We start from the raw sequence: 17,898 nt of genomic DNA on the forward strand, positions 1-17,898 counted from the left end.
TTCCACCGTTTCCATAGCGGTTGAGCTTTGCAAGCCATGTACCTTTAGCTTGGGGATGGCTCCTCTTGAATCGTAATTTGTGTTCACCGGTCAAAGTTCATGTCATGAATTTGTCAAGCCCCTTCGTTCTACAAAATTACATTTTTTTAAGGAACATGTGAATAAACGATGTATCCTAAGTTCATACATATCACTTTCGAGTTTCCCAACAATCTATTTTCTCATAAGCATGTCGAGTAACGTCAATCGAAGATTCTTAAATTTGCGGAGTTTATAGTATTGATGGGAAAGACGGATAGAAAATCCACAGGAAAAGGCCGATGTCAAATTCACTATGTTTATGTGGGGTGTCATCACTAGGAGTAATATTGTTGGTCAGAATATACCTTGTCGTCGGTTTAATTGAGAAAGTAATGAGGAATCGCCAAAGTACTAGTTGAAAACATGAGAGTTTAGAAGACAAAAATGGGAAAAAGTTCGTGAGAAGTGGTCAATACAATTGAATACTACACCTTGCAATCATTACAAACAAGTTCTAATTCTTTTTTTTACACTACAATGAAGTTCGGAAAAAGTAACAAAAAACTCATAAACATAATGTATTTGTGCCAATTCAGTCATAAACCTTTCAATTAGATCAATTTAAGACCTAAACATTTTCACTTTTTGCCAATTTATTCCATTTGATCAATTTAGGCTTGAAATTGCCGACGTGAACGTTGACCTTTCTACGTGACACGGCTAATACTAACCTGAATAATTTTTAAATATTCTTTTAACAATTTCTCTGATCTTTCTTTCTTTCTTTTTTCCCTTTTTTTCCCTTTTCTTTTTGCCGGTGACGATTGCTGGCCACAGGCCACGAGCCATGGCCTGCGACTGCTCTCCTTGAGGCTTAAGGCTTGCTTAGCGAAGGGATAGGGTGGGGCCCGGCAAGGCCAACCCTCGCCCAATCAACGCCTGATGAGCCTCGCTACATCTAGCGAGGGTGATGTGACGACCCGATTTTTGTCAGGCTAAGTTATAAGTGGAATTGTTTAAAATCAGGCCAGGATTTCTAGTAAACGAGGATTGGGGTTAATGAATTTTAGTTGGGTGGATCTTACATTGAGTTTAACGATGCAATTTGGGTGCAGTAATTTTATTCGGACCGTTTGTGTTTTGTTTGATTAAGTGTTATTGTACGAAGTCAGTCCAACATGAAATTTGTGCGCGGTTTAGAGCACAAAGCTTTGATCAGCCCTACTCCCACCACCTCAAGCCCTCTATTTAAGGGCATGTCTTTCTCTCTTCTCCCCATTTTTTCCCTCCCCTTGGTGGACGACCCCTCTCCCTCCCTCCCTCCCTCCCTCCCTCTCTCTCTCTCATTTATTTCTTTTTCCTCTCGGTGGACCTCTCACTGTGTGCCTTCCTCTCGCTTTCGAGCTTAGCTGCAACGCTATGGCTCGACGAAGATGATCCTCGAGCTCCCTTAGCCTCATGCTCCAGCCCTTGAAGCCGCTCGATGCCAGCTTGCCTCTTGTTCCGGTGGCTGTGGCGCAAAGAAAGAAAAGGCAGCCCGAGCTCATTTGTGTAGCAATTCGACTTTCGTTTTTTTCGAGCTTGAATCTGAGGAGAGTAGAACCCTTAACCCTTCCACTAGATCAGTTATTGTTTGTCGATTTGGCACGATGTTCCATTTGGTTATGCATATCCTGATGAGAAGATTCGTTTGCATGTAAGGGAAATCAGCTTTGCATGTCTAATCTATTGATTGATCTAGTGTCCATGAGTCATATAGAGGTTGATTGTCTCGTTTCCCTTTAGATTGGCATGAATTGAAGCGACGAGCACTTGGGTGTTCTACCGGATAGTTTTCTGATTTGCACGTCTAAATCGACCACCAAATTATCATCTATTGGTTTGGGTAGGTGACTTTAGGTTATGGACAACCTTGGTTGTTGAGGTTTCAGCCTGAATGCATTGGGAGTATAGTGGAATCAGCGGCCGATGGATCGTTACGTTTTGTTTGGTGTTTAGTTTGCCATAGCTTTTCCCTCTACACTCTCTTGCGATGTTTTATTGTGGATCCTCATCATTGTTGTTTGTGGAATTGTGCTTGATCGGGTGATAATTAACTCGTTTAGTGGTTTGGTTAGAAGTTCTACTTGCTGAGCTTTTAGCTCACCCTTGTTGTTGAACCCTTTTACGGATACTCGGGTACTAGCGGCTTTGGATGATAGTGATGGCATTGTAGCACGCCGATAGTGATTGTGGATAGTATTAGGGAGTAGATGTTATCCTTTTGATCCTCCCAGTGTATCTATCTCGTGTGGTTAAAAAGATGATGTAAATAACTTGGTCAATATATATGACAAGTATGGTAACCAATCTATTGAATGATCTTACTGTGTGCCCAATACAAATAGTGAACCCCATGAGGCCGGACCCGTTAGGTGTTATTCCTACGTATTTTGCATGCAGTTGTATGTTTTGTATGGCCGATGAATGTTTTGTTCACAGTCTTCTGCATGCATTCTCTATTATATACATAATATTAGATTAAAACATAGCGTAATTAGTAAGTGGCGAGCCTGGTATGTCACAGGTGACACTCGCCGCATTCGCCTGTCTTGGCCTAATCGAGGGTTAACTTCGTTTAATTTGACGAGGGGAGCTCTTGCCCAAGCAAGGCCTGGCGAGGTCGACCCTCGTCGGCCATGGCCTATGGCTGGTAGAAAGAGAAGGGATAGAAAAGGAAGGAATTTTTTTTTTTAAATTTGTTAAAAATGCGTGCACGTGCACACGTGTATATATCATGTCAATATTGACCTTATCATGTAAGACTGCTAATATCCATGTCGGTGATTTCTGGCTTAAAAAATTTGTCGAATGAACTCAATTAGCAAAATGTGAAAAAGGTTTAGGATTAAATTGGTCCAATGAATGGTTTAGAATTGAATTGACACTAATGTAATAAGTTATAACTTTTTTGATACTTTTCTTCTAAAATTTTACCAAATAGAAGTCCAGAATTTCCAATAAGATGGCTTTCATATGCTGTACTTTTTTTTTCAATGGATGAAAGATTTAAGACGTGATTGCATCAAATGTTTAATGATTCGATTATATTATCTATATCAAATTCCAGTCCTCTTCCCTATCAAAGGATTAGATTTTGCTCAAGATTTTCCATGGCATTACTCTCGAGTGGACATTGTCTTAAAAGAGATGGAATCTTAGGGATGGAGATCCTATGTTCTCATATAACATATGGAGCCTAAATAATCTCAATCTTACCCGTTCATATATCTAATCGCAAGTTTCGCGATAGTCAATATTCACATATTTCAACAGTCTATAAAAAGCCATAGAATGGAGAGAAAAGATCTCCATCTGAACCCTTGACTATTTGAATTTGGGAAATTGACATAAATGGTCTCTGAGTTTTGGCTCAATGTGCAATATCATTTTTAAACTTTTAATTTGTTCAATGTGGTTCTTGAACTTTGGCCCAATATGTAATATGGTTTATGAACTTTTATTTTGTTCAATGTAATCCATGTACTTTAGGTATATGTTCAATTTAGTACATCTACTATATGAAAACGTTCAATATTGCTCCTAAACTTTAATCAATTGAAGGATAATATCGAACATTTTTATATAGTTCCGGGATTAAGCTAAACATGAACTAAAATTTCAGGGACCACATTAAACAAATTGAAAGTTCGGAGATCACATTGCACATTGAACTAAAGTTCAGAGACCATGTTGAACAGATTAAAAGTTGAGGGACTGCATTTCACATTGAATTAAAGTTCGGAGACCATTTGTGCCATTATCAATTTGAATCTCATTCATATTTTAACCCATGATTCAAAGGGTTAAGTTTTTCTTTTTTGGGTCAAAAAGGGTTAAGTTTGTGACAATTGCCTTGTGACACTCGCTTTTTTCAAGTTGAATCCACTTCACATTACTTTTAAGCCATTCGCTCTCACTAGTCTATCTTGTTCTGTTTAGACAAATCGATGCCTCGTTTCCCAATAGCCTGAGACAGCAAGTTACCTCAGATTCTCGACTCTCGCTATGTCCTCGCATGTTCATGCAGCAAGACATTATCCATGGAGACTCCCAAGACTTTTGGACCTTGTCCTCTCCAAAATAACATCTTCGGCAAGCGCAGATAATGACATATTAAAGAGAAAGAGAGAGTTTATATTAGTTCGACAGCATCATTGGTCCTTTTTCCCGAGAGCAATAATGGTGGGAATTGGCATATCAATCATGCCCTTTGTTTGAAACCCTTCTCTCCCCCCCCCCCCCCAAAAAAAAAAAAAAAAAAAAAGAATCTTGCCCTTTCCAAAATTGAAAATCATGTAATGGCGGGTCCTTCTCGCTTCTACACTTTAAAGATATTATCATCGTCCCTCTTTTGCCTTCTGTTTTTCTCCTTTTACCTAGACAAGATCGAATTCCTGAAGAACATTGCATCGACGGGACGTGATTGTCTGTGTAATATAAGTAAGATTCCAAGAAGAAAAATACCCTTTTAAAAAAAAATTAAGATCAGTATTTGATGCCATTTATTATATATATTGTCCGGTCAACGGAGATATATGCCATTTGTTGTCAAGTTTTGATTGGTTCCCTGTCGATCTCACCTTTCAAGCCAAATAAGTGAAGAATTGAGACTAATTAATCAGAAATGGAAAAAAACTATTTATGATTATTCCTCACCTTCTCAAATCTTCTGTATAATATGCGACGGGGTGGCGATAAATTAACTCCAATTTTGGCTTCGTACACTCCCTCATGGAGTTAGAATGACAATAATGGCTACATTACGATCCGTAGTCCCACATAAGCTGTAACATAGCCGTTCTCTCTCTCCCTCTTTGCTCGCACCACCCCATGCTCGGAGACAGAGGCTTTTGCCGAGCACTCCTGACCTCAGATCAAGCTGAATCCGGTCGACTACCTCAAGCAGCCTTGGTCCCAACAATCACAAAGATGCGAGCTTGGAACTTGAAGCTATGAGGGCAAAGGTGGGAAAGCAGCCCAACCAAGAGGAAAGAGGAGATATGAGGGGTATGTGCAAGCAAAATGGGTCATAAATTCATTTTTTAATCCATATTTAATGTTCTACAAAAAAAAAATCTATATTTAATGGGTTGAGTCATTATATGAGATAGTTATGTTAAATAAATAGATTATAGATCAATTTAGAATGGTGAAAGCCCAAAAAAAAAAAAAAAAAAAAAGAACATGTTCACTAGAAGTCTTAAAACTTGTCACCAAAGTGCAATTAAGTCCTAAAACTTTCAAAAAGTGTAACCAAGTCCTAAAACTTTCACAAAGTGCAATCAAGTCCTTAAACTTGTTAAATTGATGCAATTGAGTCCTTTCGTTATCTCCGGCCAATTCGGCCAAAGAAAAATGCCGACATGACACTTTTTATTACTTTCTCTCTCCTATGTGATGCTAATGTGCCTGAAATAAGAAAGATAAGTCTAAAACGACATCGTTTTGGTCAAAATTTAATTTTTTATATATAAATATTGGCTAAGTTAAATTAAAAATAAACTAAATTTAAAAAAAGAAAGCAAAAGCAGTATCCTATGTGGCGCTAGTTTTGGCTGGTTCTGCTTCTCTTTTTTTTTTTAATTTAATTTTTTAATTAACATTTATATTAAAAATCAAATTTGGACCAAAATGAAGTCATTTTGGACTTATCTTTTTTGTTTCAGCCACGTCGGTGCCAAGTTGGAGAGAAAAGGTATAAAAAATGCCACGTTAGAATTTTTATTAGCCGAATTAGACGAAACTAACGGAAGGACTCAATTGCACCAATTTGAGAAGTTTTAGGAGTTGATTACACTTTCTAAAAGTTTTACGACTCAATTGCATTTTGATGATAATTTTTTGGACTTTTAGTGAACATATTAAAAAAAAATATGGCTGTTAATGGGTTAACAATCTTCGACCAAAAAAAAAAAAGGGTTAACAATCTACCCAAGCCTAATCCATATTTGTGACTTTCTCTTCACTCTTAATGAGAAAATAATGGACTCATTGAACTGTTCCAAGATAAGAGAAGTCTTGGGGGTCCGCAAGATGGGCCTGACTTCACAATTACTAAAAATGCCAAGACGGCTTTTTTCCCATTATTTTTTTATTAATTTTGTAAATTTCGTCTACTAGTTATTGAAGTGTATCTTTCCTTGGTTGCATTTGGCATTATTGTTTTTATGTAACACTCTAATCTTAGTTCTTGTCACTGCACTCCATGGTCAACATAAATTATCTTCTAATTACATTCTATCTAATAAGAAATTCAATTCCCGCATGTTATTTGTTGCTGTAATTCTATAAATTCACCACTAAGTACTAATTTTCTTTTATTCTTCATTGTGAATCTACACAAAAATTGAATATTCTATGCAGTATTGAAAGCCAATTCTTTAGCATCTCATAGTAGAAATAGTGATTTACCAAAATAACATACACACATATATAAAGAGCTTAAAGTGAGTTAACTTAGTGGATACATATTTCATATGTTGAACTGAATATGAAAACATCTTAGTAAATGGATCGGATTTGATATGGGTCGCTAAATTTGTAATATATATAGATGGGTTAAAATAGGTTGAATGGGTGGGTTGGCCAATTTAATCCCAACCCAAACCTAACCCGCCAATGTAACGGCCCTACACGAGACCACGATTTGGGTACTTTTGTAAATTTTCATTTCTTCGGAGCGTGCATGCAGCCAAAATAAGGGTGGACATAGGACGATCCAGTGCGATTTCGAACCATTATAACAATCAGTCCAATTAATTTTGCATAAATTTACATGTCCATGTATATCGGGTAAGGCTCCATACACAAGCTTTAGACATGACAATTAGGTTCCGTTTGTTTCATAGAAAATGAATGGAAGATATTATTAGCCCATCATGGCGCTGCTGGGGTGAACTCCTCTGCCCGAGTCACCCCAAGAGAATTGTATACTTGAAGCCACGAGGCCCACGTTAGAAAAAGAAGCCAAAATAAAAAGATGAGTCCGGCAATTCATATTGTGTGGACGAATGGTATACTGTTTTAAGGAAAGATTTTCGTGCGGTTCTTAAAATTGTGTTAAAGTATCTTTTGCCCATGCCGTCCACGTCCCTATTGACTTGAAGGGTCAGTTGATTGTCAAAATATGACTCTCTATTTCAACAATAGTGAAGATTTCTTTTGAAGATAACAATTTTATACAATCAGTATGCTGATTATGGGCACCTTCACACAGATTCGCTAGCAGTATGATATTGCCCGCTCAAGCGCACCTACCGAAAATTTTCGGGTTCCAAGAGACTTATTTACCAGCGCAAAGTGATGTGAGATCGGGGGCAAATCCGAAGCACCAACAGTCCTTTTCTAGCTCCGATACCTCTATAGCCAGGCATAGGGAGGCCCCCTTAGCCTACCCGTCAGCAAGATGCAATGTTTAGCTCTGATCACAACTCTCTTGGGTTCGCACCATTTTTAAATGCTTCAAACGCATTGCGTGAGCTTGAAATAGCGTGATGCTTATTTATCAGCGTAAGAGTCGCGATACGATCGGTGTCTTCGAGATAGAGACATATCCAAAGGCTAACCAACCACAAGCCCACAAATGGAGTACTTTATGATCCGAATTCAACTGTTGAAATGCTTATCTTCCTTGGTAATAAATAGGCAGTCGAAGTTGACTTAGATCGATTAAAGTTCCTGAACAAGACAGCCAAGAGGCTATTACCTAGCGCTATCACGGAACTATTTGAACCTTGGACCTTATCGTAACTTGTGAAATAACTCTCTCCCCCACTGCCCCGAAATAGGAGTCAAATTCCCAACAAAAAAATAAAAGTGACAAACTGTTCCCATTTGTCATGTAGAATCTATCTTGATGTCTACTTTCATTTTTTATTTAATGTTCGGGTGAATCTAGGGGTGGGCGGTTTCCGGTTTGGTCCGGTTCTCTTCAAGAACCGAGAACAGAATTGGCAATTTTGATTCATGGGCGGTCCAATTAAATCAGTAAACTGTTGAATAATTGAGGAAAAAGAACACCAAATGAAGCAACAAGATCAGCAATGGTTGTCACGACCTAAAATTCAAAAATTTCAATTTATAGATTATCGGGTCAATTATTTAACTAACTTAACTTGCACTCTCCCAAATTCATACTAAATCGCAACTTAAGGTTCAATTGATTAAAATGCGATGTATCTTGAAATTGGATCCGTCACTAATCGTTTTTGGCGTGTCGATTAAAAACCTAAGTAAATTAGCGGGAGAACTAAATTACTTCTATGAATAAGAGATTTTAAGTCCGGGGACCTGATTATGCTAGATTACTCTTAACGCTATTTCAACACCATTTTATTTCATGAAAGGTCATTTGAGAATGCAACATTAATTGATTTTAACCTAAGTCACTAACAAAAGTTATCATGCGGGTGCACAATCAATTAATTGAACATCCAAAAATAAATATAATCAAGGGATTTTAAACTAATGTACAAAATTATGCTATAGTTTAATTAAATTGATTGCATGATGTTCGAATCAATTAAATTAACCTAAGCATACAATTATACGTATAATACAAACTACCGTGCAACCTAATATGACAAGGCAAAAGTGATGACATGGCAAAGATTTTTTTTTTTTGGATGAATTTCTTTCCTAAAATAGAACTATGTCAAAACAATATTTATCTTGCAAAGATATATCATTTTAAACATAGGATTCTATTTAAACATGCAATTTCTATTCTAAAATGTAATTTTACCTAAATATTTTACAAAAAAGGATTAGATATGCAATTATCTACATGATGCTATTTTTTAGAAGATGCAATTTTCAAATGTGGAAAGTGAATGAATGCAAATTTTTTAATCAAGCAATTCAAATCAAATTAGGAAAGTGAATATGCTAATCAATTCAATCAAGAAAATGGATATATCAATCAATTTTTGGAAAAAAATTGCGAATATTTGAATCCAATCTTTAATTCGTAATCTTACGATTAAAGATTGAACTCAAATGCTTACCTAATCGAGTATTTCATCAATAATCATAAAAATGGACTTTATCGATCGTATGACAAGTTGTGGATTAGAAAAGAAATTTTCCCAATGAACCTGTATTTTGAAAAAATATCCACTTTGATGCAAATATGCAAGATATGCAAAATATGACAAGGCATGCTCAAACCAGGCAAGTGAAAATCCGAATTGCGATAGGAAATTTACCTTGTTCTTCAAGATTGAACTTTCCTAATTTGACCTGCACGAAACTTTGAGACCAAGCAAAGGACTTTGGACGAGCTCGGGGTTGGGATACGCACGGTGCTAGGACTTGGACCGCGGCTGCAACGAGAAGGAAAAACGATGCTTCAATGGTTGTGCGATCTGGGGAGGTGCTCAAGGTGGGCTCGCGCACGACGACGGGATGGTCGGCGCGGCAAGTTGACGGCGCCTGCTTCGTAAAACGGAGAAAATTCGGTGCAAGGGCCTCGAGCCTGTCGTTGGAAGCGAAGCCGGCGGGTCCAAGGGAAAAGGCGTCGTTAGCTTGTGGACCACGATCAAAAGAGGACAACACCCTACAACTACAAGTCGTCCTTTGGGTGCAGAACGTGTCTCTTGTGTTGAGGGTGTGATCTTTGACCAAGAGAGAAACTCGTGATTGTGTCTCTTCTGCAGAATTCTTAACCAGATATTAGGGTTTTAATTTCCTAACTTCAATTACTAAAATCATGCTTTTTTTTTTTAATGGAAAATTTCGGCCATATACATATTCTTGTGGGCTTGCTGAGTTTTACTTCCCTCGTGGGTTCAGTCCAGATAATTCAATTAAGCGCAGAACCATGAATTATGTCCATCCACCACCAACCCGAATTAAATGCGAAATATTATGCATGAATACTAAAATTAAACTACATAAAAACTGCACTAAAATGATTTAAAATTTTTGCTATGGACTGAGGTTAGTCCCTAATTTTTATGCAATAAATGATTGAATAAAAAGCCAAGATTTAAATGTCAACAATGGCAAAAAAATTTCCACGTAGAAGGTGTATCCAATAATTGAGGAAAAATAACACCAACTGAAGCAATAAGATCACCGATGGCAAAAGATTCTCCACGTAGAAGGTATGGCTGATCTTTGTATGTGGAGAGATAGCATCCAAGCATCCATACATCTACGTCCTAGAAGGTAATGACTTGAGTAATGACTTGAGTAATGACGAAAACTCCAAGAATGATTTCCTTCGGTAAAGCTCCAATCTGTTATATATTTTCTGCCGGACCATTACCTACCGAGTTTATCCACAAAATACCTCCAAGAACGAGGAGATAGAATTATCAGCAGTTGACCATAATTTGGTGTCCAAACCAGATCAGTTCCTACCTTTCTTAATATAGCATCTACACCGATACGTCAATTAATGCTGAATCCTTGGGAGAAAATAAAATCGGGCGGTTTTCGGTCCGGTCTTATACTCCCTAGAATCGGGAATCGAACGGCCCGACCGGAACCGAATCGCCACCCTCTAGAACCGAAAATTGAATCATTGGTCCTATCTGGTTCGGTCGATCCGACTTGCTTGCCCCTGGAAGATCTTTATGTCTACAATAACTATTTGTCTCTATGAGCTCGTGCTATGCGAGATAATTAGTTAGTCGTGTTAGGGTTGGACTGCGATGTTTCTCTCTTTTTTTTTTCATAGAAATGAATGAAATGTTACTTTGACAAGAAAAAAATATTTAATCATCCTCTTGAGACCTAGGCGAATTACCTTTCAAATATATAAACATCAACAGCCAAACACAAAATACTTACATATAACAGCAAGGAAAAATTTCAAATAAGAGACCGAAGTGCTATCATTTTATCAAATAAGCATTTGAAATGAACTTTGTTTTAAATAAGAGTCTGAAGTGCCATAACAATTTCAAGTAAGAGCTTGAAATGGTCATTGAGACTCAAAAAAGGGCCAGACCTAAAGGGCATTTTTGTTATTTCCGCTTTTTGATTTTTTTAATTAATTTATTTATTTTTCCCTTTTACTGTTTTTGAAAAAATTTAAAAAAAGTTCAAAAAATAAGAACACACAAATATAACCTGTGGCCGCCGCCCTACTGTGGTGGGGCACCGGCGCCTCGGCGAAGGCCATCAGGCGACCAAACAGAAACCACTTGGACAGACAATGATGGATACTAGAATTAAACGCCACAGAAATTTCAAAGGAAAAAAAATTGCAACGACTTACTTTGGAGCGTCTTGTCCATGTATCTGAGCAAAGATGGCAAAAAGAAAGCTATGTCAGAGAAGGAACAAGGGAAAGACGTAAAACAGTACAGAGGAACGAGAGAGAGAGAGAGCTTCTCACTTCTTGAGATCCTGTGGCTGGTCCGATTTGCTTATGGTGACGACTTCCGCAAAGATGAGCAGGACAGAGGTCAAGGCGAGGGCCGGCGACCGTCGCCCAAATCCAGAAGAGGGTTCAATCCTCTCCCGGTTCTTGTGTGGGCCTATTGGCCCTCACCTCTGGTCAACACGGGCGCCTCACCGTCGGCTCACGCCGAGCACTAGTGATCCTACCGGCCTTTGTTGAGGCCCACCGACGGTGGGGCAGGGGCGGCCCCTCCCGCCTATGTTTGTGTGTGTGTGTGTGTTTTTTTTTTTTTTTTTTTTTGTTAATTTTTAAAAAATAGAAAAAAATTCAAAAAAAGGGAAATGAGGAAAATGCCATTGAGACCAGATCTTTTTTTGAGATTTCATGGCTGCTTTAGGCCCTTATTTCAAATAATATTCATTTAAGGTCCTTATTTAAGAAAATAATTGTGCTGTAGACCTTTATTTAAAATAATATTCACTTCAAACCCTTATATGATAAAACGAAATCACTTCATGTCCTTACTTAGAATTTTCCCTAACATCAACCAACCATTAATGAATTTATGGTTTTGATTGGGAGCTAAGGACCTTATCATACAATTTGAACTCATTTACTTGCCTTTTCCAATTATTTAGCTCGTCGTTTATAAAAAGATACTCCGTTCTACATTTTGTTAGGAGAGACTTGTTCCTTACAAAGTCACATGATGCATGGCCATATCCCAGAAGTGTCGTGCGAAAGGCTCACCGAAGCCGCGACATGAACCCTGCTGGTGGTTTCTCTTCCTTCGACCCACGATGTCATAAAATCTACAAAGATGTATATCATATAACGAAAATAACCATGGAAAATGGGAAAAGAATCTTATGCATTTGAATAATTGAATTGAGTGTGACCATAAAAAGTCGATCAAAATCAACATAATTAAGCAAAAAACTCTAAACCTATTGCATTTTTATCAATCCAGTCCTAAATCTTTTAATTGCGTCAATTATGAAATCAACAATTTCACATTTTACGAATTGAATTCATCCAATCAATTTTAGCCAGAAATCGCTAATGTGGACCCAGCCGTCCTATGTGACTTAACCGCCTCTGATGTTTACAATTTTTAATTATATTATAATATTTTTCGACTTTTTACTTTGTATTTTTCTTTTTTTTTTCTTCCTTTTTTTGCCTTCTTCCTCTCTCGGTCACCCAGCCTCAGCCATGGCCAGCCTTTAGGAGGGCGACCATCGCTAGCCTTTGGCGTCAACCAGAGATCGCTCTTGCTCAAGCTGAGAAACAGCCTCATCTTCAATGCCTCCGAGTCTTCCAAGTTAGTATAGTGGGATCGAAGTGCCGTTCACGGAGCGATGTGACGTTCAAGGATGACCTTGTTGTCAGTCTCATTTGAGCTATGAGTTGATCTATGGCGGAATTGAATAGTTTGTTGAGTCTCTTCAGGTTTGAGTTCCTTTGAAGCCTGAACTTGGCTTCAACGACTTCAACTCCTCGGCAATTCTGTCGGCCCTCGCCCAAGGCCGGCAAGGGTCAGCCCTTCCAATTTAGGGTGAGGCCCCTTGCCAGATCCCGGTGAGGGCGGCCCTTATCGATAGTTGCCTTTGTCTTGTCGCCGGCTTTGGCCGAGGCTTAGCGACCGGTAGAGGAAGAAGGCAAAAAGAAAAAGAAAATAAAGAAATAAAAAATTAATAAAAAGTATTCAAATATTTTAAAAACTATCTATATTACTATTGGCCATTGGCCAATGTCTACGTCAGTGATTTCCGGCTAAATTGGCCGGATAAACTCAGTTGGCAAGATATGTAAAGATGTATGATTCAATCGGCACAATTAAAAATATTTTGACTAAATAGGCAAAAGTGCAATAAATTTAGAGCTTTTTGAATAATTTTTCCTATTTTGAGTCAATTCCATTAGGTAATGGCACCAACTTTTCTTGTTTAGAAGCGATTGGTCTCCTTATTTATCTTATGACTCAGAAAAAATCTGTTTAACTTCTTATGTCGCCCTTCAAGTTCAACGTGAAATCCTTGGTGTATGGATTTCTTTGTGCTAAAAATCCTTGTCATCAACACCATTTGAAGTTATCGGTATTATTTAAGCTAATGTATCAATTACTAAAGGTGATTATTCTCGCATGTGTTTGCGATGGAGAAAATTGTCCAAAAAGTCTTAAACATATTATTGCACTTTTGCTAATTTTATCCTAAACCTTTTAATTTTCTCATTCAGTCCTAAATATTTTCATGTTTTGTCAATTGAGTCCATCATGCTGATTTTGATATAAAAAAAAATCACCGATGTGATGCTGGTCGTCCTACGTTGCAAGGCCAGCATTGACATCAATAATTTTTTTTATTTTTTGATTTTTTTCCCTTTTTTATGTTTTCCTTTTTATTTTTATTTTTTTCTTTCCCCTCAACCGGCCATTGCCGGGCCTCGTCGATGACCGTCAAAGGTTGCTAGCCCCAGGTGAGGGCCGCCCATGCCCAATCCGACAAGGATGGCCCTCGCCTAAGATCGGCAGAGGGAAAAAGCAAAACAAAAGGAGAAAAAAAAAAGTAAAAAGGAAAAAGGAAAACAAAAAAGAAAGAAATAAAAAGAATATGAAAAATTATTATAATATTATTAAAAATATCCATGTCGGTGCCGACTCTGCGACGTGCTGATGTTGGACGACTAGCAATCACGTAGTAACCAAAATTGGCCGGATAAACTTAATTAGTAAAATTAAAAGATTTAGGATTGAATTGATAAAAATATTATAAGTTTAGATCTTTTTGGATAATTTTCTGATTCGCGTACAGTGAAGGATGATAACTACGTGACATGGAGACGTACGACTCTATAGTTTTGACCTAAGATTGCTCCCTTCTTGGAGGGTTGATTTTGGGTCAAAGTTGGGATAATCCTCGTATCATTTTGTGAAGTTAGATCGTCTCTGACTTCGCTCGCGTCCTCTATACCGAAGCAAGCACATTGGTCTGAACTTACTCCATTTGCTTGTCTCTATTCACAGAGACTTGGTGGGCGTTTTACTACTCCTTCAATCTGACCAAAACTTCCCCATAACAATACGTGCTTTGCTTCCATGGTTTTATCTTTCACTTTGCATCTCCATCTGTGCGCTTGTCTCATCCCTAGTCTCCTTTCTGATCTCTTGAGCTTACTGAATTCCTGGTTCTCTTAATTGAATTTTTCCGGAGTTGGAAGTGTTGAAGGATGGCGAGTCCTTTGAGGGTGGCAATGCTTGGGCTTCTTGCTTTGGGAGTGATTGCTGGAAGGATCAAGGGGGCAGATGGTGCAGTTCCTCCGAGCCCAATGGCGAAGATCGGAATGATGAACAGTCGAGGTCCGTACATCGCTATGGCCGTGCCCAACTCGTACGAGATGAGCCCTCTTCTCCAATCTCCAAGCTTTCGAGCCGATCCGAACTTTCCTTACTTGGATATTTTAGGTAAGAGAAATAGGCTATGGTTTCAACGCATGCCTCGTGAACGTGCGCCGAGCATATTAAGCTCTTATTTGCAATGCACCTAATCTCTAGGAGGAGTTCTAGCCATACATTCATTAAGTACAGAAGTTCAAAGCTTGTGTCTTCATTTGTGGAAACACAACACTCAAAAATGCCTTAAATTTAGTCATTTGTATTGAATTTGATCCTACTTTTCGAAAGAAGTCATGGAATTTCACCCCCCATAAAGTTTTGCTCCGTTTTGTCGACTCAAATTTTATCACGATATTGCACGTGAACAAAACTTTGGTACATCAATCAATCTTGGGACCCTTTTAGACTGTCCAGTCGTCCTATGTGATCACATCGGGAATTAAGAAGTCGCGTGCAAAATTTAATTGTCCTAGATTCGACTCGAGATGAGTGGCAAAGACATAATCCCGCACTAATCTACAGGTTATTGCATGTCGGCACAGGAAGGAGGTTTCGATTTGGAAAGGTCGGAATTGTAATGACCGGATCGAGCATGGTATGCAATCACATACCCACTGAATTCATCTTGTTTTCACCCTTCTCCGACTCCCAATCTTTATTTCAAGAATTTGTTCAATTTGATCCTGATATTTTCCTGATAAACCCTCTTTTTTTCTTTGTTCAAGCTTAACGCAGGCATAACCACAGAATTGCTTCTCACTCCATTCGAGGTGAAAGGAGTTGTGCACTACGGGATCGCAGGAAATGCCAATCCTCAGCTCCAAATTGGAGATGTGACCATAGCTCAATATCGGGCTCACATTGGCCTTCGGAATTGGCAGGTACAAAACTTTTATTTATCACCATTTTGTCGGAAAAGTCGCTTGTTTTAATTATACATAGCAAGTCCAAAAGTTCGTCGGGTAGGGAGAAAATTCAATTGGCTGGGATCGATCCTCTACGCTGGGCTTGTGCAGCCCAATCAGCAACCGAGTTTGCTTTGGGAAAACAAAGGGCCACGTCCGGGGAGGAGAACCGAGCCAGAGCATGTCCAGGCCTTCAACGATAAAGTGCCCGTGCTTCCCACGATGCTTGATTCGGGCACTTCAACCCAGTTACAGGTGTCAACCAGTCTGACTCGGCGAGGCATTCGTTCCTCCTAGGCAGGAGAAAATTTAGGGTTTCGATGAGCGCTCTGCATTCAGCTTGCAAAGCCAAAGAAGCCGGTTACCATCTTGGAGAAGCCATCCACGAACAAACCGCACGTGATTCACGCGCATGAAAATTCGCAAAACGAGGCGATGTGCATTTTCCTACACGAGGTGCAACTTAGACTCGAGGGGCAAAGGGTCGAGCCTAGCTCGTCACTTTTCCGTCGAGAGTTTCAGGGCCGGAACGGGGCGAAATTGTGGTCAGGCCTAACTTGTCGCCTCATCGTCTTCGACCTCGTTTTTCTAATCTTGTGCAGCGATTTGGGGACGGGGACCCAAGGACGAGCTGGCCCTAGAATCGAACGGGGATTACACGAGGGAAATCGGGTATCTCCAATTTGCCGATTACAGCAACGAAAGTCAAACTGGGGGAAGGAGCGGGAAATCTTCTGAACAAGGGTGTGGTATCAGCCGGAAGAGGCCTTCCCAATCGACGGTGTTCCTGAAGTCAGACGGCACGCCTTCTGGGTTCCCGTCCACCAGAGCTACTATGGGTTATCCGCCAAAATCATGGTAATTAACGTGCGTAATCTCACCTTGTTACTTCCAAAAACACTAGGCCACGCCACTTTCGACACTTAACCAAACTCCTTCGCAATAAAAGAATGCAGCGAAAAGTGTCTAAAAAATCTTAAATATTTTGTGTTTGTGCCAATTCAATCGTAACCTTTCAATTATGCTAATTTAGTCCTAAACATTTTGCATTCGCGACAATTGAATCCATCCCATTAATTTTGGCAAGAAATCGCCGACGTAGACGTCGGTCGTTCTACGTGGTACGGCCAGTCTTGACGAGGGCATTTTTCCAATATGTTTTTATTCTTCCCATAAATTTTTTGATTTTCTCTTTGCTTTTTTTTTTTTTTTTTGTGGTTTTGGAGTGAGGGCCGGTGAGGGTCGCTAATTTTATTTGGTTTTTCTTTACTTTTTGTGTGGTTTTAGAAAGAGGGCCCGATGCCCTTGCCGGTCAATGTGAGGCCATGAGCCCTTGCTAGATCCGGGCCAAGCGAGGGCGTCGAAACAAAGTAGAGAGAGAGAGAGAGAGAGAGAGAGAGAGACCAAAAAAATATTTAAAAATGTTCACGTTAGGGCGTAGAACGACCGGCGTCCATATTAACAATTTCCAGCCAAAATTAGCCAAATGGATTCAATTGGTACAAGTGCAAAAGGTTTAGGATTAAATTAGCACAATTGAAAGGTTTAGGACTAAATTGGAACCCGTATAAAATGTTTAGCACTTTTTGGACACTTTTCTTGGAGAATGTAAGAGACTTCCTTTGTTTGGCTAAATTTCGACCCGATCATGTTAATTTCGAAAGTCTAGGTGATTTTAAGATTCGCCGAAGTGAAAGTTTTGGCATTTTGAATGCCTACTTGATGCGAAACCAATGTCCACCAATGTCAAAACTCCAGAAAACAGTCCAGATTAGTGCTCAATACATTGGATTTCAATTGACTAATCTGGCTGAAATGAAATGCAGGATTTGACGCTCGGGGCTTGTGTGAACTCTTCAACCTGCTTGCCAAGAGCGCCGAGAGTGGTGAGAGTGGAGAGGAGAGCGACTGCCAACATGTTCCTGGATAACAGGGGCTATAGAGAGTTCTTTGAGATCCAAGTTCAATGCCACTCCAGTCGACATGGAGAGTGCAGGCGTAGCCCTGGTGTGTCACCAGCTCGGCGTGCCCTTCATTGCCTTCAGGTCTCTCTCCGACTTGGCCGGTGGCGGCTCCTCGCGCTCCAATGAGGCCCCCACTTTCGCCTCCCTCGCCGCTCAGACCACAGTCGACGCTGCGATCGAGTTCATCTCCCTCTTGCCGTCTTGATCCACCATTGA

At 39.4% G+C, this 17,898-nt stretch overlaps 1 protein-coding gene across 1 annotated transcript; it reads left to right on the plus strand.

Moving 5' to 3' along the window:
• The first annotated feature begins 14,647 nt into the window (after positions 1 to 14,647).
• LOC115740659 (bark storage protein A) lies at positions 14,648 to 17,898 on the plus strand. Its single transcript, XM_030674197.2, is given in 9 exon segments — positions 14,648 to 14,882; positions 15,356 to 15,408; positions 15,539 to 15,694; positions 16,321 to 16,338; positions 16,341 to 16,432; positions 16,434 to 16,458; positions 16,460 to 16,576; positions 17,545 to 17,667; positions 17,669 to 17,898. Coding segments are annotated over 9 exon segments (1,038 nt in total). The 3' UTR covers positions 17,888 to 17,898.

This window comes from Rhodamnia argentea, chromosome 4 (genome assembly GCF_020921035.1).
Source record: "Rhodamnia argentea isolate NSW1041297 chromosome 4, ASM2092103v1, whole genome shotgun sequence".
In the NCBI taxonomy this organism is placed as follows: domain Eukaryota; kingdom Viridiplantae; phylum Streptophyta; class Magnoliopsida; order Myrtales; family Myrtaceae; genus Rhodamnia; species Rhodamnia argentea.